The 25,509-nt window shown below is 35.3% G+C and overlaps 6 protein-coding genes across 20 annotated transcripts; 5 read left to right on the top strand and 1 right to left on the bottom strand.

Moving 5' to 3' along the window:
* Positions 1-216: 216 nt before the first annotated feature.
* LOC105628740 (phenylacetaldehyde reductase) lies at positions 217-3,375 on the top strand. Of its 3 annotated transcripts, none has more exons than XR_002283713.3 (6): positions 217-403; positions 1,390-1,559; positions 1,885-2,076; positions 2,288-2,450; positions 2,666-2,896; positions 3,017-3,256. XR_002283713.3 is itself a non-coding variant. In XM_012210219.4 (6 exons), the coding sequence occupies exons 1-6, from the start codon at positions 286-288 to the stop codon at positions 3,159-3,161; spliced, it is 969 nt and encodes a 322-aa protein (XP_012065609.1). In that variant the 5' UTR covers positions 218-285; the 3' UTR covers positions 3,162-3,375. The 3 variants fall into 3 exon arrangements, 2 of the variants coding, with proteins under 2 accessions (XP_012065609.1, XP_012065608.1); XM_012210219.4 differs by having other exon boundaries at positions 218-403; positions 2,716-2,896; positions 3,017-3,375; XM_012210218.4 differs by having other exon boundaries at positions 219-403; positions 2,710-2,896; positions 3,017-3,375.
* Positions 3,376-4,103: 728 nt separating this feature from the next.
* On the bottom strand, positions 4,104-13,623 carry LOC105628739 (Peptidase C50, separase). Of its 13 annotated transcripts, none has more exons than XR_002283708.3 (9): positions 12,840-13,616; positions 11,824-12,001; positions 11,639-11,746; positions 11,358-11,483; positions 10,766-11,235; positions 10,521-10,592; positions 10,009-10,135; positions 4,393-4,507; positions 4,104-4,239 (listed from the first exon to the last, which is right to left on the bottom strand). XR_002283708.3 is itself a non-coding variant. In XM_020677224.3 (9 exons), exons 1-8 carry the CDS (start codon positions 13,145-13,147, stop codon positions 4,432-4,434), a joined length of 1,470 nt encoding a protein of 489 aa, XP_020532883.1. In that variant the 5' UTR covers positions 13,148-13,618; the 3' UTR covers positions 4,104-4,239; positions 4,393-4,431. The 13 variants fall into 13 exon arrangements, 4 of the variants coding, with proteins under 4 accessions (XP_020532883.1, XP_020532882.1, XP_089578927.1 ...); XM_020677224.3 differs by having other exon boundaries at positions 4,393-4,512; positions 12,840-13,618; XR_002283707.3 differs by having other exon boundaries at positions 4,166-4,304; positions 12,840-13,614.
* Positions 13,624-13,755: 132 nt separating this feature from the next.
* On the top strand, positions 13,756-16,720 carry LOC105650596 (phenylacetaldehyde reductase). The gene is made up of 6 exons (XM_037638234.2): positions 13,756-14,209; positions 14,730-14,899; positions 15,116-15,307; positions 15,573-15,735; positions 15,980-16,163; positions 16,317-16,720. Exons 1-6 carry the CDS (start codon positions 14,092-14,094, stop codon positions 16,465-16,467), a joined length of 978 nt encoding a protein of 325 aa, XP_037494162.1. The 5' UTR covers positions 13,756-14,091; the 3' UTR covers positions 16,468-16,720.
* A 1,210-nt stretch (positions 16,721-17,930) lies between these two features.
* Positions 17,931-20,521, top strand: LOC105628825 (phenylacetaldehyde reductase). The gene is made up of 6 exons (XM_089722633.1): positions 17,931-18,048; positions 18,578-18,723; positions 18,950-19,141; positions 19,408-19,571; positions 19,839-20,045; positions 20,131-20,521. Exons 1-6 carry the CDS (start codon positions 17,931-17,933, stop codon positions 20,267-20,269), a joined length of 966 nt encoding a protein of 321 aa, XP_089578759.1. The 3' UTR covers positions 20,270-20,521.
* A 271-nt stretch (positions 20,522-20,792) lies between these two features.
* LOC105628738 (phenylacetaldehyde reductase) lies at positions 20,793-22,837 on the top strand. The gene is made up of 6 exons (XM_020677255.3): positions 20,793-20,990; positions 21,257-21,423; positions 21,579-21,770; positions 21,876-22,038; positions 22,122-22,305; positions 22,471-22,837. Exons 2-6 carry the CDS (start codon positions 21,334-21,336, stop codon positions 22,613-22,615), a joined length of 774 nt encoding a protein of 257 aa, XP_020532914.1. The 5' UTR covers positions 20,793-20,990; positions 21,257-21,333; the 3' UTR covers positions 22,616-22,837.
* Positions 22,838-23,216: 379 nt separating this feature from the next.
* LOC105628737 (phenylacetaldehyde reductase) lies at positions 23,217-25,280 on the top strand. Its single transcript, XM_089722808.1, has 6 exons — positions 23,217-23,464; positions 23,698-23,864; positions 24,044-24,235; positions 24,369-24,531; positions 24,705-24,888; positions 24,988-25,280. The coding sequence occupies exons 1-6, from the start codon at positions 23,347-23,349 to the stop codon at positions 25,139-25,141; spliced, it is 978 nt and encodes a 325-aa protein (XP_089578934.1). The 5' UTR covers positions 23,217-23,346; the 3' UTR covers positions 25,142-25,280.
* The last annotated feature ends 229 nt before the right edge of the window (positions 25,281-25,509 follow it).

Here is a 25,509-nt window from a genome sequence, read left to right as displayed (position 1 = left end):
TTCAATTCAATTCAGTTTTACTTTCAGAGGGTTCTCCTGTTTGCAACCATACCATATGAAAAGTGGCTAATTGCAAATCCAACAAAAACTAATTTCAAAGTTTGCAGGCTATTGAAGAATGGGCCTAATACCATTCTTTGCACCAAAGCCATTTATCTCTGAGCCCAATCCATCTCTGGTTAAGCCATTCTTGCTCACGACAGTAGAGCTCCACTGTCTGCTTTGTAAAGACAAATATCAAACATGATTCTTTTGCAAAAAATCTGAGAACCAACAGAGGGGAGAATGAGTGGAGAAGGGAAACTAGTGGGTGTGACCGGAGCATCCGGTTACATAGCTTCCTGGCTAGTGAAGTTATTGCTTCAACGTGGCTACAGAGTCAAAGCTTCAGTTCGTGACCCAAGTCTGTGATTGTAACTCTTATCTTTCTTTTTGATTGTTGGCTGCGTTTTTGTTCTTGGTTTGGCTTTGAAATCGCATTATAATATCAAAGTTCCAATCCTTATATCATCTTATGATCATTTTTTAGTACTTGGGTTTGTGGGGAGTGCATGAATTGATCGTTGACTTCATTTCTATGTTCTTGGTCTTGTTTGTTAGTTAGATAGCAACTGAAAATTTTCACCTTTGTTTATTTTGTGATTGTTCTAAGTTGTTCGATTTCTGGGAAATGATTAACTTTTCGATTGTAATTTGTTTTAGAAATCGAGTTTTGGTGAGAACAAACTCTGAATTTGAGTTCATAGGCTAAACTTGTGTTGGGTCCTAGATAAATCTTACCTTTCTGATGTAAGATGTGGAATTGGAGAATTTTTAATTGATGAGCCAATTTTTTTATTTCATGGCCTAAATTTGTGTTGGAATGCAAATTGTTTTGATTGCTAAAAATTTGAATGGATTGATTTAATTAGTTTCAGCTTGTGATAATGTTGGAAGGGACTGTTATCAATGTATGCAAATAAGAAAATAATGTCTTATTTGCACCAATGTTGGAGGTAAATAAAAATTAGAACATCAGAAAACATACAAGAAAAAACGATACTTTGTTCAGGAATTCATAACTAAAACCAGCTGGAATTTAAATGGTTCTCATTTTGTGGAGATAACAAGCAGAATAAACAATGTGAAATCAGAAATGGGTTTGCTGTATCAGTATACATGTTTTTTTTCTTTTCTTATATAAAAGTAGGGAGTACATTTTTCTTAAGTTTTAAAAGAAAAAAATTGGCTATTTAATTTATTCCATCACTCAGATGGCTCATCTATGTTGTTAAGTTCAGCAGTTTATATATACCGAGCTCTATTGGTTTGTGACTTTCGCTTCAATGGATATATATGACAAAATATAGTATTCTCCATAACATTCAAGGAATTCTATTGATGGCACAGATGATCCAAAGAAGATTGAACACTTACTTGCACTTGATGGGGCTAAAGAAAGACTGCAATTGTTCAAAGCCGATTTACTGGATGAAGGATCTTTTGATCCGGTGGTTAAGGGATGCGAATGTGTTTTCCATACAGCATCCCCATTTTACTTCACTGTAACTGATCCCCAGGTACATTTTCTTTCCCTTCAATTACATAGTTGTAAAATTAGCTTCAAAATATAAATATCGTCAAAATTGTCAATTTCAAGTACAATTACCTATAGTCTTGGTGATGTTTTAGGAGAACATTTGAACAAAAATTCCAACTAGGATGCTTCTATATCAGCTTATAGCAAAATTGATTGATTAAAATGTGATCAACCGCTATGGTTTTTTTTTATTTATGTTTTTGTTATTGTTGCTGGGAACTTTTATATGTTACTTTGAATTTTGCCCCAAATTTTGATTTTTGTTATGTATGCTAGTCCTTATAATTATTGATTTCTCCTTTCAGGCACAACTTATTGATCCTGCATTGAAGGGGACACTGAATGTTCTTAGATCATGTACTAAAGTTTCTTCTATCAAAAGAGTGGTTATAACATCATCCATGGCTGCAGTTGCTTTCAATGGCAAACCTCTTGCTCCTGATGTAATAGTTGATGAGACTTGGTTTTCAGATCCTGATTTCTGTGAGAAATCTAAGGTGCATACAAGTGCTTTTTGGGACTAAAATAGCCTCTCTTTTGGTATGCTTCTCTGTTTTCATTTAGTCTGCCTGAAAGGATTTATCTGATGATAAATATGAGTTAGCAACTAACTGGAGCCTCTCATATGCAAATTCTCTGTCTTTTTCCTTCACCCTCATCAATTTATCTGTGGCCAATGTACCTTTATTTTCTCTTTTTCCTTATCAGTTATGGTACATGCTCTCCAAAACCTTAGCAGAAGAAGCTGCTTGGAAGTTTACCAAAGAGAATGGAATGGACATGGTTACAATAAACCCAGGATTGGTGATTGGTCCTCTCTTACAGCCAACTCTTAATACCAGTGCAGAGTCAGTTCTGAAGCTTATAAATGGTACTCTTTTCATCTACTAGTTAGAATATTTTGCATCTTCTGACATGAAAATCAATACGTTCTTAACTTCCTTTTATGGATATAGCCAAAAATTTTATGCTCAATCACAAATTTCCATGCAAATTTCCAAAGTTTCCTTCTTTTGTCATGAATTGCCAAATTATTCCAAAGTTTCCTTCCACAGCTTCCTTCTTTTTATGGATATTCTTTTGTAGTTGAGATTATTTGTGATGCAACACTTGAGATTACTGGATGGCAGGAGCAGAAAAATATCCAAATACAACATACAGATGGGTTGATGTTAGAGATGTTGCCAATGCACATATCTGTGCCTTCGAGAATCCTTCAGCTTCTGGAAGATACTGTTTAGTTGGGACAGTTATACACTCTTCTGAGGCTATGAAGATTCTTCACAAACTTTACCCAGATAACAATCTTCCCAAAGAGTAAGTCTATTAGTCAACATACTGATTATATTCGGTAGAAAGACCAGAGCTGTACTTCTGATTACCAGTTTCATACACTGGCAAATGGGCATAGTTTCATTAGGTTTGGATTTTTGGCAGATGTACAGATGACAAGCCACCTGCGACAAAATATCAAGTATCGAAAGAGAGAGCAGAGAGTCTAGGTGTGAAGTTCACTCCTCTTGATGTAAGTTTGAAGGAGACTGTTGAAAGCTTGAAGGAGAAGAACCTAGTTAGCTTCTGATTTGTATTGATGGATATTCTTGAGGCCTTCGTCTTGTAATGATTATGAAGCATTCTAAAAATAAGCTGAAGCCTGCACATACATCATTTACACTATTTGGTTTGCAGGTGTAATTGAATACTTGTCACTATTCATTAAAACTCCATCTTGGTTTCCTTTTCTATTAATTTATACTGTTAAAGCACTATAAAATGGGTTTTTAACAGTTTTCTCAGCAGAGCATAGTCCTTCATTTCTTTTAGTTAGTTCTTTTGAGTTCAAAATGTTCAAGTCAGTTTGATCTTGATCCTGGTCTTTATTTTGTCGGCCAAAAGCAGTCTGATAATAATTTTTTGTCATTAACAATGAAGATAGGTTGCTATTTGAGACCCCATGTCTTGAAAAATTGTTTGGAATTCCAGACAATCTGCTCAGATGTATGGCAGCAAAACTATAATTTTAAGTTTTAAGGATACAGTGAAGAAATTTTTACAATTAAGGCTATTTTATTTCGAAATAAAAATTAAAAAACAATTATTTAGTTCTTAGAAAACAATTATTCTTTTTTTTTTTTTTGTTTTTTTAATAGTCTAGTCAAGAATAAAATTGAAAAGAAATTCTACTAGAACTGAAATTGAATTTTAGATTATTCAAAAGTATATACAGTATTAGACCTATAAAGAAATAAGATATACATTCATAGAAAAATGGAATTCGGAATGACCGAGGAACATTACAATCTCATATAAACAGAGAGACCTATCAGTGGATGCCAACTAAATTTTCAGGTACAGTTGTGCTGTTAATGTTGTCAAAGGACCTCAAAACTAAATCCAGGTCATATGGCCAAATGAATCCTATGAATCCTTCTTCCTCCTTATACCTGTAGGAACACCATAACAAACTGGAGATGCTCCAATCAGAAAAGGGAGTGTGCAAGCTTCTCGAGTTTGACTCATAAATGATCCAATCCTGGCTCTATGATTACAACAATTCTTTAAGGAATCAATATCACAAGTTTCGGATTCTTTTCTCGTTTGTGCCTTCTTCCTAGCAGCAACTTTCCGTCCCTTCAAGTTCATGGCCTCAAATTCTTTTGCTAGTAAATAACGTTGGGAACAATCATTAGATCTTTCCTTTAACCAGGCATCAAGCATTGCCTTCCTGAACCGATCAATATCTTTGTCTGTGACTTCCCAAAGATTTGCAACAATGATGGGAGAGCCAGCTAGAAGATAGGACAGGGGAGTACCTTGTTGGAATGTAAGAGCCATTTAATGACAACGCACCGCTACTGCATCCCATCAGAAGGGTAGCAGCACAATTTTTCACCTTCTGAATCTCTTGCTGAGAAATGTACTGAGCTCCTGTACTGTCAGAGGCACATTACATGCAATTCAAGATAGGTGCAGATAAATAAATAAATAAATAAGACAACGGGGAAAAAAAAAATCATGTGATTTTGTGCATTAGCACATTAGATTATGCATGCCACTTCCATGGCCAAAATATAAGAACAGATCATGACTTTTTAGGGCTAAAGTCAATTCTTCAGCAGTAGGAGTGCATCCAGTCTTCCCCTGAATCAAATATTTAATGAGTATTGTTAAGGATTAGTTGTAAATATAACTCTGTTAGGAATTAGATTCCTAATAAGTTTATAGTATCTTGTATGTGTGTATATATATGTGTGTCCCTATTGATGAAATACAAGCAAGAAAATATTTTTCCACAATAAATTCACATGGTATCAGAGCCTTTGGCTCGTTAAACCCTTTTTTTTCCGTTTGCGTTGAAATTCCAGCCGCTGTCCAGCCGCTATCAGTCTCGGTGACAGTTCTAGGGTCACCGTTTTGTCTCACCACCTACCTCAGAAGGTTCCCCAGCTGCCGATTGGCGTTCCCTCCAAATCCGGTCACCAGATTCCCTGCACGTGGGCCCCACGTGCCACTTTTGTTTTCTGCTATAGTGCCACCCGTCGGCGCGTGGAGGCGCGTCCGGCTATTTCCGGCGATCGAAAATAGTTCTCTGGCTTCGTTTCAACTTCAGCAATCTACTCAGATGGTTGTTTTTCCGATCCGGCGAAGTTTTGATAAGGGCGTTCTCAATTTTTGTCAATTTGGCGTTTCAGGTTACTGTTTGCTCATGTTTGCGTTGAAAGGCTTTTTTTTTGGTATCTCTTTCTGCGTTGCTGGTAGGGTGTTTAGTTTTTATTAATAATGGATCTTGCATTTACAGATTCTAAACTACTATTACTGAATTGATCCAAACAATGAATAAAATCACAAAACATAAATTAAAAGGAACTAATTATTTAGATTGAAGTAAGACAATTAGAATTTATTTGTGGAGTGTTGAAAAAGATGATCATCTAATTGATGATCCACCAACTGGTGACACCAGACAACGTTGGCTCAGGGAAGATGCTAAGCTATTTCTACTGATTCGCAATTCTATTGACAGTGAAGCGGTTGGGTTAATCAATCATTGTGAGTTTGTTAAAGAATTAATGGAATATCTTGAATTCTTATACTCGGGAAAAGATAATCTGTCTCGTATGTATGAGGTCTGCAAAGGATTTTATCGAGTCGACCAGCAAGATAAGCCCCTTACAGCCTATTTCATGGAATTTAAGAAGATTTATGAGGAACTTAATCTTTTATTGCTTTTTATTCCCGATGTTAAGGTTCAACAGACCCAGCAAGAACAAATGGCTTTGATGAGTTTTCTTGCAGGTCTTGCTCCGGTTTTTGAAACTGCCAAATCACATATTCTTTCAGGCAGTGATGTTACCTCTCTTCAGGAGACTTTTGCTAGATTGCTACGTACTGAGGGTTCTCATACCCCTTTCCCTTCTGATAATAGTGCCCTTGTGAGTCGTAATCAGGTATCTCAGCAGCCAGGAAACAGAGGACGAGGAAGAAATAATCGTAGTAATGGACCAATTACTCGGGAGGCAAGTATTCTTATTTGCCATTATTGCCATGAACCTGGTCACACTAAACGATATTGCAAGAAACTGATCAATAAGCCACCAAGGGTAAATATGACCACTCAAGATTCTGCAGTTACTTCTTCTGATAACATTAACAATTTCTGCTACAGAGTATGCTCAACTCTCTAGATACCGTTCTTCTAAGTCTGCTGATTCCTCGATTGCTGCTGCTGCCAATTCAGGTACTCCTTCATGTCTTATGTCTACCTCATCAGAGTGGGTCATTGATTCTGGTTGCACAAATCACATGACAAGTAACCCTAGTCTCTTATCCTCATTAAAAGAACCTAAACAATTTAATCATCATGTTACTCTAGCTGATGGGTCCACATCTTCATGTCTTATGTCTACCTCATCAGAGTGGGTCATTGATTCTGGTTGCACAGATCACATGACAGGTAACCTTAGTCTCTTATCCTCATTAAAAGAACCTGAACAATTTAATCATCATGTTACTCTAGCATATGGGTCCACATCTTCTGTCACATGTATTGGCACTGTCAATCACATTCCATGCCTTCCATTGTCTTTTGTTTTTTGCTTGCCTCGTTTTTCGTTTAATCTACTGTCGATTAGCAAAATTACTCTGTATACTAAATTATTGTGTTAAATTTTATCCTACATATTGTGTGTTTCAGGATCTTTTGACGAAGCAGATTATTGGTAGAGGACATGAGTCTGGTGGCCTTTATCTTCTGGATGAACACGTTTCGTTATCTCTGACTTGTGATGGTGGTCTATCTCCTCTTGAGGTTCATTGCCGTTTGGGTCATCCTTCATTGTCTACTTTAAAGTTGTGTCCGCAGTTTCAGTCTTTGTCAATTTTAGAATGTGAATCTTGTCAATTTGCCAAACATCATCGTTTACCTTTAGTTCCTCGAGTAAACAAACGGATTTCATCCCCTTTTGAGTTAGTTCATTCTGATGTTTAGGGTCCATGTCCTGTTATTTCTAAAACTGGCTTTCGGTATTTTGTGACTTTTGTGGATGATTATTCTCGTGTTACTTGGTTATTTTTAATGAAAACTCGTTTTGAGATATTCTCTATTTTTTATTCCTTTTGTGTTGAAATTAAAACTCAATTTAATACCTCTGTTCGCATATTACACAGTGATAATGCTAAAGAATATCTATCTAGTTCTTTCTAATCTTATATGTCATAGAATGGTATTCTCCATCAAACATCTTGTCTTGATACTCCTCAAAATGGGGTTGCAGAAAGAAAAAATCGACATCTTTTTGAGGTTGCTAGGGCATTTCTATTCTAAATGAAGGTCCCCAAACATTTTTAGGCTGATGTTGTCTCTACTGCATGTTTTTTTATTAATCGCATGCCTTCTTCTGTTCTTAATATTGAAATTCCTTATAATGTCTTGTTTCCTTCGAAGCTTCTGTTTCCCATTGAACTTCGTATTTTTGGTTGTACTTGTTTTGTTCGTGATGTTCGTCCACAGGTTTCCAAACTAGATCCAAAGTCCTTTCGTTGTGTTTTCCTTTGGTATTCTCGGCGTCAAAAAGGTTATCGTTGTTTCTCTTCCGATCTTGACCGTTATATTATTTCTGTAGATATCACATTTTTTAAGAATACTCCATTTTTTCCTTCTTCTATATATAAGAGTGAGGGGAAGGATGATGAGTTTTTAGTTTATGCTATCCAGCAATTTCATAAGTTTCTTGCTCCTGCTCCTATTCCTGAACCTGTAACTACTGCTGCTATAGCGTCTGCTCCTATTCTCGCTCCTGCACCAGCATCTGCTCGCCCTCATTTTGAATAGGTTTAGTCCAGGAGACCAGGAACTCTTGACTCACTTCCTCCACCTGCCGCTTCAACAGAAGATCCGGTTCACTCCACTCAACCTGACCCTGTGCCATCCACTCCCCAGTCAAACCTTGACCTTCCCGTTGCTCTTCGAAAAGGTAAACGCAAGTGTACCTATCCTATTTCCTCTTTTGTCAGTTATGATCATCTTTCTTCTTCATCTCGTTGTTTTGTAAGTAACCTAAACTCTGTCTCTATACCTAAAACTATTGTCCAAGCTTTGTCTCATCCTAGTTGGTGTGCAGCAATGAAAGAGGAGATGGCTGCCTTAGATTCTAATGGTACTTGGAATCTTGTGCTTCTCCCGGCAGGTAAGAAAGCTATTGGTTATAAGTGGATTTTCTCCGTTAAAGTGAATCCTGATGGGTCTGTTGCTCGTCTCAAGGCTCGATTAATTGCAAAGGGATATTCTCAAATTTATGGCCCTAATTATTCTGATACTTTTTCTCCTGTCGCCAAATTGTCTTCTGTTCGTTTATTTATTTCTTTAGCAGCTACTTTTGACTGGCCTTTACATCAGCTGGACGTTAAGAATGCCTTTCTTCATGGGGATCTTCAGGAGGAAGTTTACATGGAGCAACCACCAGGCTTTGTTGCTCAGGGGGAGTCGGGTAAAGTGTGCAAACTTTGAAAATCTCTTTATGGCCTAAAACAAAGTCGTCGAGCTTGGTTTGGTAAATTTTGCAATGCGGTACATCAACTTGGCATGCAGAAGAGTACTTCTGATCATTTTGTATTTTTCAGAAGTACTAAGACTGGTTTGATTCTACTTGTGGTTCATGTTGATGACATTGTTATTACAGGGAGTGATTCAGCTGACATCACATCACTCAAGTTATTTCTCCCAACTCAGTTCCAGACAAAAGACTTAGGATTGTTGAAGTATTTTTTAGGTATTGAATTGTTTAGGTGTAAGAGAAGCATCTTTTTATCTCAAAAGAAGTATGTCCTTAATTTGTTGAAGGAAACTGGAAAGTTGGATGACAAGCCTTACAATGCTCCAATGACTCCTAATTTGCAACTTTCAATTGATGGTGAGCTATTTGATGATCCTGAGATGTATAGAAGGTTAGTGGGCAAATTGAATTATCTTACAGTAACACGTCCAAATATTGCTTACTCTGTGAGCGTCTTAAGCCAATTTATGTCTTCTCCTACTGTTATCCATTGGGAAGCTTTAGGATAGATTTTGTGCTACTTGAAAGGTAATCCAGGTCGTGGCCTGCTTTACAGTAATCCTGGGCATTTGGACATTGAAAGTTTTTCAGATGCGGATTGGGCAGGTTTGAAGGTTGATAGAAAATCAACTTCAGTATATTGTGTCTTTATAGGTGGAAACTTGATATCGTGGAGGAGCAAGAAACAAAATGTAGTATCACGATCAAGTGCTGAATCAGAATATCGAGCTATGGCACAATCTGCTTGTGGATTAATTTGGATTCGTCAGTTGTTACAGGAAATTGGCTTCAAGCCATCCTTGCTTGCAAAGTTATGATGTGATAATCAAGCTGCTCTTCACATTGCATCAAATCCAATATCTCATGAACGAACAAAACATATCGAGATTGATTGTTATTTCATTCGTGAAAAGATACAACAGAGTGTTATCTCTACAGCACATGTTAAAACAAGTGAACAGTTAGGAGATATCTTTACCAAAGCTCTAAATGGACCTCGGGTGGACTATTTTTGTAACAAGTTGGGCATGATTAACATCTATGCTCCAACTTGAGGGGGAGTGTTAAGGATTAGTTGTAAATAGAACTCTATTAGGAGTTAGATTACTAATAGATTTATAGTATCTTGTATGTGTGTATATATGTGTGTCCCTATTGATGAAATACAAGCAAGAAAACATTTTTCCACAATAAATTCACAAAGCCAAAATTGGAAATTGCAATAGGAGGAGCACAATAGGCCCATTTTTATCTTCAGACTTGAAATAATAACAACCCCGAGAAGTGCAACATTTAAAATTTATAGCAAATTGCATTGCAAAAGTGAATAAAACTTGTAGTTTGAGTTTTTCAATATTATAGAACATGAATCCCAACCTGGAATTTATGCTTTGTCCTGATGGAGAGAGTAAAGGCAGCAACAGCAATGCTAGGAATCATCTTATACAGGCAAATGTCATGCTTTACTGCATTAAAATCATCTCCCTCTCTTTGAGATGCTGTACTGCATGCTTATACAGGCAAATGTCAGAAAATGCTCAGTGAGCACCTTGGCTACCAATTTTTTCATAATCAATCGCCAGTTTCATTGTTTTTTCAAAAAAGCACCAATATAAGTAAGCTTGCTAACAAATTCAGCTTAGCAAGCATATTATAGTTCAAACTTTAATTTTCCAGGCCCGACCTATCAAAGTTATGATATATACGAACTAAAAACAATTCTGCTTTTTTTTCCTTCAAAAAAAAAAAAAAAAAAAAAAAAAAGATGCCAAAGAGATCTGAGCAGTAAATGCGCATCTGGATGTTATTTATCTCACTCAAATTTACCATAGGTCATGCCCAATGCTTCAGGACTTAATGCACGAACAGGCCAAAGAAACAGTACTTACAAACTTCGTTCCTCAAATCCTATTTGAGTTACTTCTTTCCTGGTCTTCCTATTCTCTTCGCTTCCCCAGCTGCTGCCATTAAGAACGGGAACCAACATTAAATTAAAAGTAATACCCTTTTTATATCATCCAATAGTTCAAGATCTAAAATCAAATGCATAATATTAGATTTCATTTGTTAGATAAGCAGCCCCATGTCTATCAATAACAGGAAAACACAGAAGCATATGTTATAGTTGCTTTACCTGCACAAAGATAGGAAAACATAAAAATACTGACCAAATGCCCCTTCGATGCTTGAAAATGAGGTACAAAAAGACCTTACACCATCTCTGGCAATAATTTGTTTTTTCTCCAAGTTTAATAGTTCAGCAAGCGGCTGGCACAAGAACTTCAGTGCATTTAAGTAGCCTATCAGATAAACCCTTCTATCCTCCTGTAGGCAAGCTAAAGAGGTCACATGATGAAAATCCGACTCTGAACACAATAGACCAGCAGAACCCTTGAATTCAACAACACATGGCACACAGTTCTCACTGAATCCAACATAAAAGTAACTTCGCAATGAACCAAGAAGAGATGTTAAATTGCAAAGCCTAACTCCATCATTTGCACCTTTGGATGTAACATCACCAATTTTGGACTTAGTACCCCAATCAGTCAAGGTCAATCCTACAGCATAAAGCTTGAGAATCATATCCAGCGGTTTCAAAACCTGCCAAACAGATTGACTTGTAGTGAACATACAAATATTTACATATTTGTCCTCATCCAGATAATGATGCAAATGTATGCAATAGATGGAAGCTACATAAGCAAATGATCTAAACATGATACCGGACAGAAATCACAAGCAAGGTCATTCAGATGGTTTGCAACAGCACTACCAATTGCAGTTCGACATTTGTTGGCACAATAAGAGACAAGTTCAACAAATTCCATTCCCCAGTCTTGCCCTACAACCTGCCAAAATCAAAAGGTTTATCAATAGTACAAAGAAGATATTTGCTTCTGGATTAACTCATAAACAACTTAATACCCAGAATTGATTTACTGGCACTTAGAAAACAGCAGTTTAGAACTTTCTAAGTCTTGACAGGTAAATCTACTTGCATTACCTTGCACTTCCAGGCAAGGGAGCCCAAAACACATTTTAACATGTCAATGACAACTGAAGGCTTTTCATCTTGAAGCAAGAAAAGCAACGAACAGATCCAGCAGGAATACTGCAAACAAAGCACCAATTACAGAGACAAACAAAGATCCTCTGAAATTTCATTGGCAAAGATCTAGCAAATATTACCTTGTAGATTTGATCTTTCAAGGATGACTTGGCATATTCATCCAATGTTGTCACGCAGAAAGCACGGACTACATCTTCATCAAAATTTGTTAAATCCCCAACCAAAAACAGAGTGCATTTGCCAAGGTATGTCACAAGCAACCTATGCAACTTCTCATATGCATTGGCATCTAACACCCTAAAACATTCAAACGTATCGTTATACAATCAGTAATCTAAATATCCAAGTCCAAACTACCATTCAACGTATTCCTATACATAAATGATGAAATTATGCACCTATCAGTCCATCAAGCATTCAGTGAGAACCCATCTTAAGACACATATAGCGTAACATGATTAAACCTAAAATCAATTCAATAGTTGCTTTTAATAACAGAACATTTTGAACGAAATAATAGCTGCGCTGTAGCAAAAGTAGGAGTTCTGTAATTGTTGGAATGCGAAGCAAAACCCTGCCTAAAATAAGAAAGCATTAACCTTTTTTTTTTTATTTCTTGCTTTTTCCCACTGTTTTCTTAAAGTGATGCCTCAAACATTTGGCTTACAATTTCCAATAGAACCAAAAGCTTTCTGCAATACATCTTCCTTCAGTAAAAATATCATTCCCACATAACCACTAAAGCGCAAACTGTTCCTAAGTTCAATCAAACGATTTTTTTTTTCTTCTGAAAACGTAGACACGTATTCAAACAGCCCAAATGCACAATATCCATTAAACCAAGCACTATAACCACCAGCAGAGCTAAATGCAACATTATCTTCCACCATTTTATTATTTTGCGTTTCAGCAGTTAGCCATCCGCCTTTTTTGCTTCAAAAAAATAACAGAATTCACAAGATCACAAACTTCGTTACATTTCTCTTCCCACGATTCCCAAATGCCAAAGCATGCACTAAAAAAATATCTCAAACCTATAAAAAAATCCAGAAACTTGAAATTATCCTAATTCTCCTTTGGTTATTTTGTTTTTTATTGTCCATCCACTCCATTTAAGAGCTAGAATTCAACATACCTGAACCATGGTGCAACCTCCTCCACCAACCCAATAACTCTCATATAATCCCTTCCATCCTTACTCTGCCCCAATACCGAACACTTAACAGTGACCTCTACCAACTCAACCAGCAACTTTGCGAGCTCCACATCTCTATTTTCTGCTGGAATAGGCAGGAACTTCCCTAACTCTTTTTCCTTCTTCTTTTCCTCCAAACCCAAATCTCTAAGTCTCCCCAAAACCCTAAACACTTCACTTTCTGCTTCTTTGTACAATCCCCAAGTCTCCAAGCAATACACTAACCTTAACCTCTGTATACTCATCATGTAAGGCTTTCCCGAAAGCTGTGAAGATACAGTTTCCAAACAATCCAAACACAAACAGTAAATATCGTATAGTTCATTCACGAACTTTGGGATTTCCTTACTGTCCTGGGAGCGCAATTTTGAGGCATCAGATAGGCGTTTTGGTAAAATTGAAAGGCAGCGATTGAGAAATGGAAGGAACTGCTTGGCTACAGATCGGCTTTGGGTCTGAATTTGGGTTTGGACTTTCTGGGATTTCTGAGATCAGAGAAAGGGTTTAGGTAATCGAAGAAGAAAGAGAAGATAGGAGTAGAAGTAGAGGATTCTAGATTGGAAATTAGATTGGATTCTGAGAGAGAAGCCATGAAGAGAGACAGAGAGAGGAAGGAGGAAGAAGAAATGAAAAGAGTGTTACTGAAGCTTGGCGTACTTTCTTTTCTTGAAGGCGGGAATTGAGCCCGTCTGCGTATTTGATTTTTCAAAAGCAGCGGATTATTAGCAATCCGGGCGAGTTGAACCCGAACTTGAAAATCCGGCCCAATTACTTACAGTGTCTATTATGAAGAAACTGTAATAGTCAATATGAATAGTCTATCCTCCTCCAACATGAGACCAGGACCAGCTAAATTGTTTTCAAGAAAATCCCCCTCCATGGTTAGACAAGAAACGAAATCAAGAACCAGGGAGGAATAAGAAAGAACAAGATCCCACAAAACTTAACACCAGAAAAGTCAGAGGCTTGTTCAAAGACAAGACAAGAACACCTAAATCGTTAAAAACGAACAGAATGAACCGGACGATTATTTTTTATGGTGTAATAAATGTAAAAATGAGATTCGCTTACAAGCCATTAAGTGACGGAGTTGCGGTAAATACATTTATTAAGAAAATTGGAAACTTGAAGCTATCTTTTCTTCTGGCTTCTTAGAGAGAGAGAGAGAGAGAGAGAGAGAGAGAGAGACAGTATGAGTGGAGAAGGAAATGTTGTGTGTGTAACAGGAGCTTCAGGTTACATAGCATCTTGGCTGGTCAAGCTCCTGCTCGAGCGAGGTTACAATGTTAAAGCCACTGTTCGTGATTTAAGTGAGTTTATCTTTCTTTATTTTTAGCTTCTTTGGGCTTCTCTTTTGAGCTTAATTTGATTAGATCAGTTTGATTTTTGTGGCTTTTCTGCTTAATTTTGAGTTTTGGTTTCTGGGTCTGATTTAGGCTTTTCAGCAGAGTATCAGACATCTTTCTTTCAGTTTTTTCAGCAGAGAATAGCCTTTGATTCTTCTTTGTTGTTTCTTTTGAGGTTAAAATATTCGAGTCAGTTTGATCTTTATGGTTTTCCTACAAAAATTTTTGTTTTTAGATCCTCGGTCTGTCTAAATTTTCATCCCAATATAATCCAGAGTTCAATTTCTACTTAACATATTGATTGGCTTATTGAGGTTTTTCTTGATTTTTTTTAGTTGAATTCCAAGACTTACAATCTGTCTCTTTCCTTTTTCCTTTTTAACAATTATTGACAGTGGCCATTTTCATTATGAATTTGACTCAGAGATCTACTATCTTTATCATAGTCTGCTTTCCATTGACTAATTTTGTTTATACATCATAGATGACCATAATAAAATAGAACACTTGCTTAAACTCAATGGAGCCAAAGAGAGACTTCATTTGTTCAAAGCTAATTTACTGGAAGAAGGAGCTTTTGACCAAGTTGTTAACGGGTGCCATGGTGTATTTCATACAGCTTCTCCTGTAACATTTTCAACAAATGACCCTCAGGTAAATTTCTTATCAATTGTATCTGCAACTGCCTTACTTAAAGCAGTGTCTAAAATACAACCTTACAATTATCTTCCACCTAGCTTGATGCCACAAACATACATATTGGTTAATTTAATGTGATAATGTATCTCATACATAATGCATTATTGACATAGTACATTGATAACTGTACTCGATAATTTGTGATATGTTTCTAAGTTTTCTGCATTTCAGAATGAATTGCTTGAACCTGCAATAAAAGGAACAGTTAATGTTCTCAAGTCGTGTACAAAAGTTCCTTCTATCAAGAGAGTGATTCTGACATCTTCTATGGCTGCGGTAACGTTCAATGGGAAGCCTCTCACCCCCGATACAGTAGTTGATGAGAGTTGGTTTTCGGATCCGGCTTTCTGTGAAGAAAATAAAGTATATATTTCTCTTTTACAATAGTTCTCTGCTTTCTTTGCTCAGGGACTTCTTAGTGGCAAAAGTAACAATTGTTTTATCAGCAACATACATTAGGATATGAGGCTTGTTCTGGTTTAATTACATCAGCTCGTATAAAAACCAGAACAACATTATTTGTACTTCCATAATCAATTTCTCATCAAAGAACTGATGTTGAAAAAGATTACTGTCAAGCACATTGATTGAGACTTCAAAATACTAACCTCCTTTTGGTATTTCCCAGACTTGGTATATGCTTTCAAAAACCTTAGCTGAGGATGCTGCTTGGAAATTCGCAAAAGAAAACGGAATTGACCTGGTTACGATAAATCCAGGATGGGTGTTTGGTCCTCCTTTACAGCCAACTCTTAATCTCACCATTGACGTTCTTTTAAGCCATATAAAAGGTACTCTTCTTACAACAGAGGGCGTCCTTTTCTTGTTGTCAGTCAGTAATATACACATATAGTGTGACTGTATTACTTCCACATTTGATTGAAAAATCATCAAACAAGTGATATGTCTCTTTTTCTTTTTTTCTTGAGCAAATTAATGTTTTATTTTTCTACTGGAATCTATTTCCCAGTAATTACTACAATTAATCTTGAATGAATTCATCTGATGGAAGCAATTGAGTCTATTTACATGCAGGTCAAACATTTCCAAATCAAGTCTTTAGATTCGTTGATGTTAGAGATGTTGCAAATGCACATGTTCTTACTTTTGAAAGGCCTTCAGCCAATGGAAGATACTGTTTAGTGGGACAAGTTGCTCACTTTTCCGAGTTCTTGAAGATTGTACATGAACATTTCCCTGCATTACGCCTTCCTGAGAAGTAAGTTCGTTCAGATGACAGTGACAGTTAAAATTAATCTGTTTATGATTGCTTTACTAACAGTACTGCTTAATCTTAAGTGATAACTTCAATCCGTTTTGTAGAATACACAGTATTGACTAAATTACTATTACCAATTTCTTTTGTGAGCAGGTGCGCAGATGACAAGCCTTTTGTGCCAAAGTATAAGGTATCTAAGGAGAAAACAAAAACTTTAGGCATCAACTTCACTCCATTGGAAGTTACTGTTAAAGATACCATTGAAAGCTTCAAAGAGAGGGGCTTTCTTAGTATCTGTGGATGATGTTCCCAAATCCCTAGCTGATACTCATGCTAAGCTTCTTTTTCTCACAAGATCAATTTAAGTCAAAGAAAAAGAAAATCACAGGGAAGAAGAAGAAAACTCATGCCAGAACAAAGTTGTATTCTTCAATTGCTTTCTGCACGTTGGTTTTATTTTGTTTTGATTTCTGAAAAGAAAAAAAAAAAAAATATGGCCGTCATTGACCATGAATAAACATTTTTACTTATAATCTATTGGACTAGTTGCTCTTCAATTGTCATAGTAAGTTTAAACTAAATAAATAAAATAGCGAAAATATTAGGTCCAATGCTTAACCTTTAAGATAATTTTCATTTCACTTCCAAAAGTTTTATATTTAAAGTTCCAAAAAGTAAATTTTTAATGTTATAAATATTTTATTTCTGCATTGTATGAATTATGCTGCTACTGAAGGAGAAAAATGGCAAATAAAAACACCTCTCCATATTTTTAATTTTTCATCAAATCTAGCGATATTAATTTTAGATAAAATTATTGACTAAAATTGAAAATTGAAAATTATTAACATGCATTATCTACCGCTGGCTTTGTAATTAGTACTTTATTGTAAATGTTAGATCTTAGTTTTGTTCCTATCTTTTCAGCTTGAGTTTCTTGACATGGTTTCATGCTAGTTTTGGCCCGTCACTTCCATTATGGTTTGAATCTCAAAAAGACATCACTTTTCTTGATTTATCAAAACCTATGCAAACATTTCAGGTTGCATACCCAACTGGTTTGGGAAATTTCTGGTGCTCTCTTTGCATTAAATTTGTCTTTCAATCAGGAAAAATGGAGATGATTGAAGTTATTGATTATTCAAGAAATATTCCAGCAAGCATAGGAAATTGTGTTTCTCTGCAGGTTCTCTTGATGGATTGGAGATAGTATCATCTTACAATTCTCATCTTGAGGTCAGTAGGGATTCCATCTAGTCTTTCAAGTTTAATTTCCTTGCAAGTTCTTGACGTTGCAGAAAATATGATAAATGGAAAAATTCCTGCCAGCTTAAGTAATCTTTTATCCCTGAGACAAGAAAAGATTACTTACTATTTATTTTATCAGATTACTGAGGGTGTCGATTATGGAGAAAATAGCATTGTTAATATGAATGGTCAATCCTCCTCCAACGTGGGGTCAGATAAATTGTTTTCAATAAAATCCCCCTCCATAATCAAAACAAGAAACGAAATCAAGAACCAGGGAGGCATAAGAAAGAACAAGATGCCACAAAACTTAACACACAGAAAGGTCAGAAGCTTGTTCAAAGACAAGACAAGTAACACCTAAACTCTTAAAACCGAACAGAATGAACAGGAAGACTAATTTTTAGGGTGTAATAAATGTAAAATTGAAATTCGCATACAATAGCCAATAAGTGACGAGTTGGGGTAAATTAGAAACTTGAAGCTATCCTTTCTTCTGGCTTCTTAGAAAGAGGGAGTATGAGTGGAGAAGGAAATGTTGTGTGTGTAACAGGAGCTTCAGGTTACATAGCATCTTGGCTGGTCAAGCTCCTGCTCGAGCGAGGTTACACTGTTAAAGCCACTGTTCTTCATTTAAGTGAGTCTATCTTTTTCTTTGTTTTTAGCTTCTTTGTGCTTCTCTTTTGAGCTTAATTTGACCAAATCAGTTAAATTTTTGTGGCTTTTCCGCAATCTTAAGCTTTTAGGTTCTGGGTCTCATTTAGTTTTCTCAGCAGAATATCGCTTAGATTTCTTTCGGTTTTGCAGCAGATCTTAATTTTCATTCTTCTTTGTCGTTTCTTTTGTGCTTAAAATATTCAAGTCAGTTTGATCTTTATGGCTTTCCTACAAAAATTTTAGTTTTTAAATCCTGGGTTTGATTAAATTTTCATCCCAACATAATCCATTGCTCAATTTTTTACTTTTCCCTTCTCTCTCTTCTCTTGGTTTTTTTTTAGTTGAATTCAAGATTTACAATCTGTCTGTTTTCTTTTTCCTTTTTAACAATTATGACAGTGGCCATTTTCATTATGAACTTGACTCACACATCCATTATCTTTATTGTAGTCTGCTTTCCATTGACTAATTTTGTTTATACATCATATATAGACGACCCTAATAACAAGAACACTTGCTTAAATTCAATAAAGAAAGACTTCACTTGTTCAAAGCTAATTTATTGGAAGGAGGAGCTTTTGACCCAGTTGTTAATGGGTGCGATGGTGTTTTTCATACAGCTTCTCCTGTAATTTTTTCAACAAATGACCCTCAGGTAAACTTCTTGTCAATTGTATCTGCAACTACTTACTTAAGAGCAGTCTCTACAATACAACCTTACATTTATCTTACGCCTAGTTTGATGCCCAAACATAAGTGTTGGTTGATTTGATGTGATGCTGTATCTTCTACATAATGCATTATTGACATTGTACATTGACCACTTTACACAGTAGTTAATAGAATCCTAATAAAATGTTTCTACGTTTTCTGCATTTCAGAATGAATTGCTTGAACCTGCAATAAAAGGAACGGTTAATGTTCTCAAGTCATGTGCAAAAGTTCCTTCTATCAAGAGAGTGGTTCTGATATCTTCTTTGGCTGCAGTATTATTCAATGGGGGGCCTCTCACCCCCAATGTGGTAGTCGATGAGACTTGGATATCGGATCCGGCTTTCTGTGAAGAAAATAAAGTGCATATTTCTCCTTTGCAACTGTTCTCTGCTTTCTTTCCTCAAGGACTTCTCAGTTGCAGAAGTGACAATTGTTTTATCAGCAACACGCATTAGGATATGAGGCTTGTTCTTGTTTAATTACATCAATTAACATTATATGTACTTTCATAATTTTTTTTTGAGTGACTTAAAACTATATGCTTGAATCGATTTCTCATAAAAGCACTGATATTAAACAGATTACTGTCAAGTACATTGATGAGACTTATTTTGGTATTTCCCAGAATTGGTATATGCTATCAAAAACCTTAGCTGAGGATGCTGCTTGGAAATTCGCAAATGAAAATGGAATTGACCTGGTTGCAATAAATCCAGGATGGGCGATTAGTCGTCCTTTACAGCCAACTCTTAATCTTCACCATCGAGATTCTTTTGAGCCACATAAATGGTAGTCTTCTTACAATAGAGGCAATGTCTTTTCTTTTTGTCAGATAGTAATATATATACATATATATAGTGGTGACTGCATACTTTCATATTTGAATGAAAAATTATCAAAAAAATCATATGTTTTTATTTTCCTTGAAGTATTTAAAATGGGCCTTTTTACCTTGTGATTATAAATAAACTGTCCATATCACCTGCAAGCAAATTAAGGTTTCATTTTTCCGTGGAATCTAATTGCCTTCTAATTACTTCAATTCATCTGATGGAGGCAGTTGAGTCTACATAAATGCAGGTCAAACATTCCAAATCAAGTTTTTAGATTCGTTGATGTTAGAGATGTTGCAAATGCACATATTCTTGCTTTGGAAAGACCTTCAGCCAATGGAAGATACTGTTTAGCAGCACAAGTTGCTCACTTTTCTGAGTTCTTGAAGATTGTACGTGAATATTTCCCTGCATTACACCTTCCTGAGAATTAAGTCATTGTTATTTGAATTGTGGCGAAAATCTAAGTGATAATTGCAATCCCTTTTATAAAATCACACAATTCTTGTAAGCAGATGTGCAAATGACAAGCCTTTTCTGCCAAAGCATCAGGTATCCAAGGTGAAAGCAAAAACCTTGGGCATCAACTTCACTCCATTAGAAGTTACAGTTAAAGACACCATTGAATACTTGAAAGAGAGGGGCTTTCTCTAGTTAAGCTGCTTTTGCTTTCAAGATCAGTTCAAGTTAAAAGGAAAAGAAAAGTACAGAGAAGAAGAAGAAGAGGAAAACTTATACCAGAACAAAGTTGTACTCTTCAAAGGTTCATGAGGTCGTCATTTGCCATCATATTTATGTATTGGACTGTCTTGATTATAGTGTTAAAAACTACATATTTAATTTTACATTAACTTTGTGTATTTATTCATTCAGTTTTCATAAATTAATTTCTACTCTTATTTTTCCTGTGAAAGAATTTCAAGAAACATAAAGAAGCAAATGCAATATTTGATGGATTAATAAATATTTAATTGGTTGAATATTTTAATTTGATATTTAGGACGGCTTTCTCTTACCAAAGACACCAGCTAATATTTATAGCTAGCAGTCCACATCGTTTACACCATCGCTTTGTCTCTCTCTCTCTCTCTATATATATATATATATGTGTGTGTGTGTGTGTGTGTGTGTGTGTATATATATGTATATATATATATATATATATATATATATATATATATATATATATAAATAACAACAGTGCTCCATTCAGAATAGGGACTATATTTGTTCTTCTTCAAATTTGTGGGAGAGAAAATGAGTGGAAAAGGCAAAACAGTGTGTGTAACAGGAGGGTCAGGTTACATAGCTTCATGACTTGTGAAGCTCTTACTCCAGAGGGGTTATACAGTTAAAGCTACTGTTCGTGATTTAAGTAAGTCTCTCTCTCTCTCTCTCTCTCTATGTATATATGTGTATGTATGTATATATATATAAATTCTCCATTTTAGTTTATTCTATTTCTCTATTTTGTAGTATAATGCAGTTAATTAGTGTGATCTTTATGATTTTATGCTTTTAGATAATGGGTCTCATTCAGTTTTGTTAGTGAAATATCTTTGTGGCTAAATTTTGTTTTTGTGATTTATTTTTGAATTCAAGATAAAGAGTGTTTTTTACTGACTTTATTTATGGCAACAGATGATCCTAAGAAAACAGAACACTTGCGTACACTTGATGGAGCCAAAGAAAGGCTTCAATTATACCAAGCAAGTTTAATGGATGAAGGATCTTTTGATTCTGCAGTTGATGGATGTGAAGGTGTATTTCACACATCATGTCCATTATATCATATAAATGATATACAGGTAATCTTTTAGATGATTGAAACCGAACTCTTTCCTCATTTTACCTATCGATATATATTAGTTATACAAAAGATTTTTAATTATGTTTAAGTTCACTAATTAAATGCTCATATAAAACTGATAGTCCCAATTTTGTTTTGGTTTCCATATTTCAGGCAGAATTGATTGATCCTGCAGTAAAGGGAACGATAAACGTTCTCAAGTCATGTGTGAAATTCACTTCTGTCAAGAGAGTGATCATAACATCTTCAATGGCTTCAGTTATCTTCAATGGCAAACCTTTGACATCTGATGTGGTAATTGATGAGACTTGGTTTTCAGATCCTGCTTATTGCAAGTCAATAGAGGTGTGCACATAACGCTGAAGTTATCAGTACTTTAATCATGTATCATTATCAAGAACATAGTTTTTTTTTTCGGGTTAATCATTTCATATGTATAATATTTTTCAGCCTTTATATTTATACGCAAAAACCATATCTGAGGAGGCAGCAAGGAAATTTGCAGAAGAAAATGGACTTGACATGATCACACTACATCCTAGTTTTGTGATTGGTCCTTTCTTACAGTCAACTGTAAATCTCACTGTGCAGTTGATTCTGAACTACATGAATGGTACCCTTCTTCAAAGTATTATGATATCTAATTCTGTGAGAAATCTGAGTGTACGAAGCAGTAACTGCATTTTTTGTCTGCAGGAGAAACATTTCCAAATACAATATACAGATTTGTTGATGTTAGAGACGTTGCATTAGCGCATGTTCAAGCTCTGGAACTACCTTCAGCTAATGGCAGATATTGTTTATCAGGAAGAGTTGTACATTTTTCTGAGTTCTTGAAGCTTGTTCATGAGCTGTACCCTAATCTGCATCTTCCTGAGAAGTAAGTTATTAGCACTACGCATCTGTTTGAGTATGACATATCAAATTTTGCCATAAAAGTATACTAATTTGAATCTGTGCTTGACTGCAAGATCTGTTATTATATATCATTGTACTTGGTGATAAAAGGGATTCGTAATTTGTTCTTTTTTTCCTTGCATGGCAGATGTGAAGATGACAAGCCTTCTGTCCCGAAATATGAGATTTCGAAGGAGAAAGCTAAAAAGTTGGGTGTCAAGTTCACTCCCTTGGAGGTCAGCGTTGTGGACACCATTGAATGCTTGAAAGAGAAGGGCTTTCTTAGTTTCTGATTCACACTATTTATTCAAGAAGATGAGAAATACAAATGAATTTTGTTTGCATTACAGTATATTTTTTCTGTTTGACACTAGACTTGTTGTTCTTGATGAACCCCAAATTGTTGTAAGTCCAGAAGTGTTGTGATACAGATTGTATTTGGAAAAATTTTATTTGTTGTGAAAGTATGATGTATGTTATGACTCACACATCTTGGAATAAATTCTTTTCTTTTTTTTTTTTTTTTGTTAATTTTCTATTTTATCAGAATAGCTTAATAGAACAGGTTATGTTTATGGCTGCAAAACTTAAAAATTATTATAATTCTTGCTGTTAATTCTCAGTTCTGTAGATGCTTTTTCTATTAGGTATACGATCCCATCCAAAAGGCTTAAGGCATCTTTTTGTAGCAAATTCTTGAACTCTGTGTCTGTTCCTTTGTGGTCCTTCTTTTTTGTTTTCTGTAGACAACAAAAATCACCATCATCTGTTGGAGTTGGGACCAACTAAGCAGCTTATTTAGAATTATTAACATAATTTTTGGATGTAGTGATGAAAATGACTAGAATTGACTCATCGCTTAATTATGCAAAGCCAAATTGTTTGTGTCCTGTTTTAGTAGGTGATATGAATTTCCATAAAAGAAGAGAATAGGAACATCCATTTTCCATAATAGAAGCACCATCTCCTTTTCTTGAATGAACTTTTAGTGTCTTTAGCTCATAACTACAGACAGAAGAAAAGAATGAGTAGAGAAAGAAAAGTTGTATGTGTAACTGGAGGTTCAGGTTATATAGCATCATGGCTGGTCAAGTTCTTACTCCAAAGAGGTTATACAGTAAAAGCTACTGTTCTTGATCTGAGTGAGTATCTACTTCCTTATTGGTTCTTTTGTTTATTACTTTGATCCAAGTGGAATAATTTCAGAATAATCTGTGTTTTTTGTTTCCTTAATCTTTAAATTTTAGGTTCTGGGTCTTATTGTTCTTTCCTTTTCAACTTCCATCTCAAGAGTTTGACCTTGGGAGGCTACAAAATTTTCCTTTTTTAATATTTTTCTTTCAAACTTTTCTAATTTTGATTTTCTGCATCACAGATGATCCAAATCAAACAGATCATTTACGCGCATTTGATGGAGCTAAAGAGAGACTCCAATTGTTCAAAGCTAATTTAGTTGAAGAAAAGTCTTTTGATTCTGCTATTGATGGATGTGAAGGTGTATTTCACACAGCTTGTCCAATATTATACACAACTGACCCCCAGGTAATCTTTTTTAATAACAACAACTACTTAGACTTAGTCCCAACTAGTTAGAGTCGGATATATGAATCTTTTCTTCAATAAATCGGAAATATTTAAAGAAAATTGGGGCTGCCGGAGTTCGGACCCCTGACCTCCTAGCTAAAATGTAAGTCAAAATTTTGTACTCACACAAATTGCAGACAGAACTGATAGATCCTGCAGTGAAGGGAACACTGAATGTTCTAAAATCATGTGCAAAGGTCCATTCTGTCAAGAGAGTTGTAATAACATCTTCAATAGCATCAATTATGTTCAATGGAAAACCTTTGACTCCTGATGTGGTTATTGATGAGACTTGGCATTCAGATTCTGCTTACTGCGAGTCAGTAAAGGTATGCATATTATGGTCTGATAAAAATATTCTTATCAACTCTTTTACATGTTCGAGATTGACATAAACCACTATCTAGAACATCATTTTACTACCCTTTTATGGTATAATTAATCCATTTTTCATGCTATCAGCATTGGTATTGGTATGCAAAAACCATAGCTGAAGAGGCTGCTTGGAAATTTGCAGAAGAAAATGGAATTGACATAGTCACAATTCATCCAGGATTTGTCATAGGTCCTTTTTTACAGCCAACTCTAAATCTCACTCTGGAGGTGATTCTGAACCACATAAAAGGTAATCGATATTGGATCAAAATGGATGATAGGTTTGGAAATGAATTCTGTGAAATTTTTATGAAATATATTTGTACCAAACAACCTCTTAAAGTTACCACTGCCTGCAACATTTTTTTTCACTCGTACTATTCTATGTGAGCACTTGTGGGTTTAATTAATTTCTTTGTGCAGGAGAAACATTTCCTAATGAAATTTACAAATTTGTTGATGTAAGAGATATCGGATTCGCGCATATTCAAGCTTTTGAACTACCTTCTGCTAATGGCAGATATTGTATAGTAGGAAGAGTAGTACATTTCACTGAATTATTGGAAATCGTTCATGAAAAATACCCTACTCTGCCTCTTCCTGATAAGTAAGCTGGTCGCATTTTGTTTGTAATGTGAGATTAACTGCATAAAAGTGGATTCACCATTCAAGAAATTGTTTTCATTTTCATTTTCTTGCATAACAGATGTGAAGATGACAAGCCTTTCGTATCGAAATTCGAGGTTTCGAAGGAGAGAGCAAAGACTTTGGGAGTCAAATTCATTCCCTTGGAGGTGACTATTGTGGATACAATTGAATGTTTGAAAGAGAAGGGCTTAATTTCTCTTGTAAATAATTAATTATGCTGCTATGAAGAAGTACTATAAATAAAAACAAGGGAACTCTATGCATTTTGGTAATGCTTTTTCTGCTTTCTTAAGCATGTGTATTGGAAATTATATATATATATATATATATATATAGTAATTTTGGAAAGGATATTCGAATCCGGATATATTGTTAGGCCGTATATGCATAGGTTATACCTTGATATGTATTATCAAATGGATTGAATTTGCCTAAAGCTCAGTCATAAATTAAATTAATAAAAAATATTTTTAAAATTATCGTCATTTTATTTTTTTATTAAATAATCAGAAATATGCTTGTTGTAATAAAAAAATTAATTTTCCATTTATTTGATTCATGGGTGAATCTAATGTTAGGC

This window comes from Jatropha curcas, chromosome 6 (assembly GCF_041381405.1).
Source record: "Jatropha curcas cultivar XTBG-Jc1 chromosome 6, XTBG_Jcur_1.0, whole genome shotgun sequence".
NCBI lineage: Eukaryota > Viridiplantae > Streptophyta > Magnoliopsida > Malpighiales > Euphorbiaceae > Jatropha > Jatropha curcas.
Note: the sequence above shows the minus strand (reverse complement) of the source record. Positions and strands in the feature narration are given on the sequence as shown.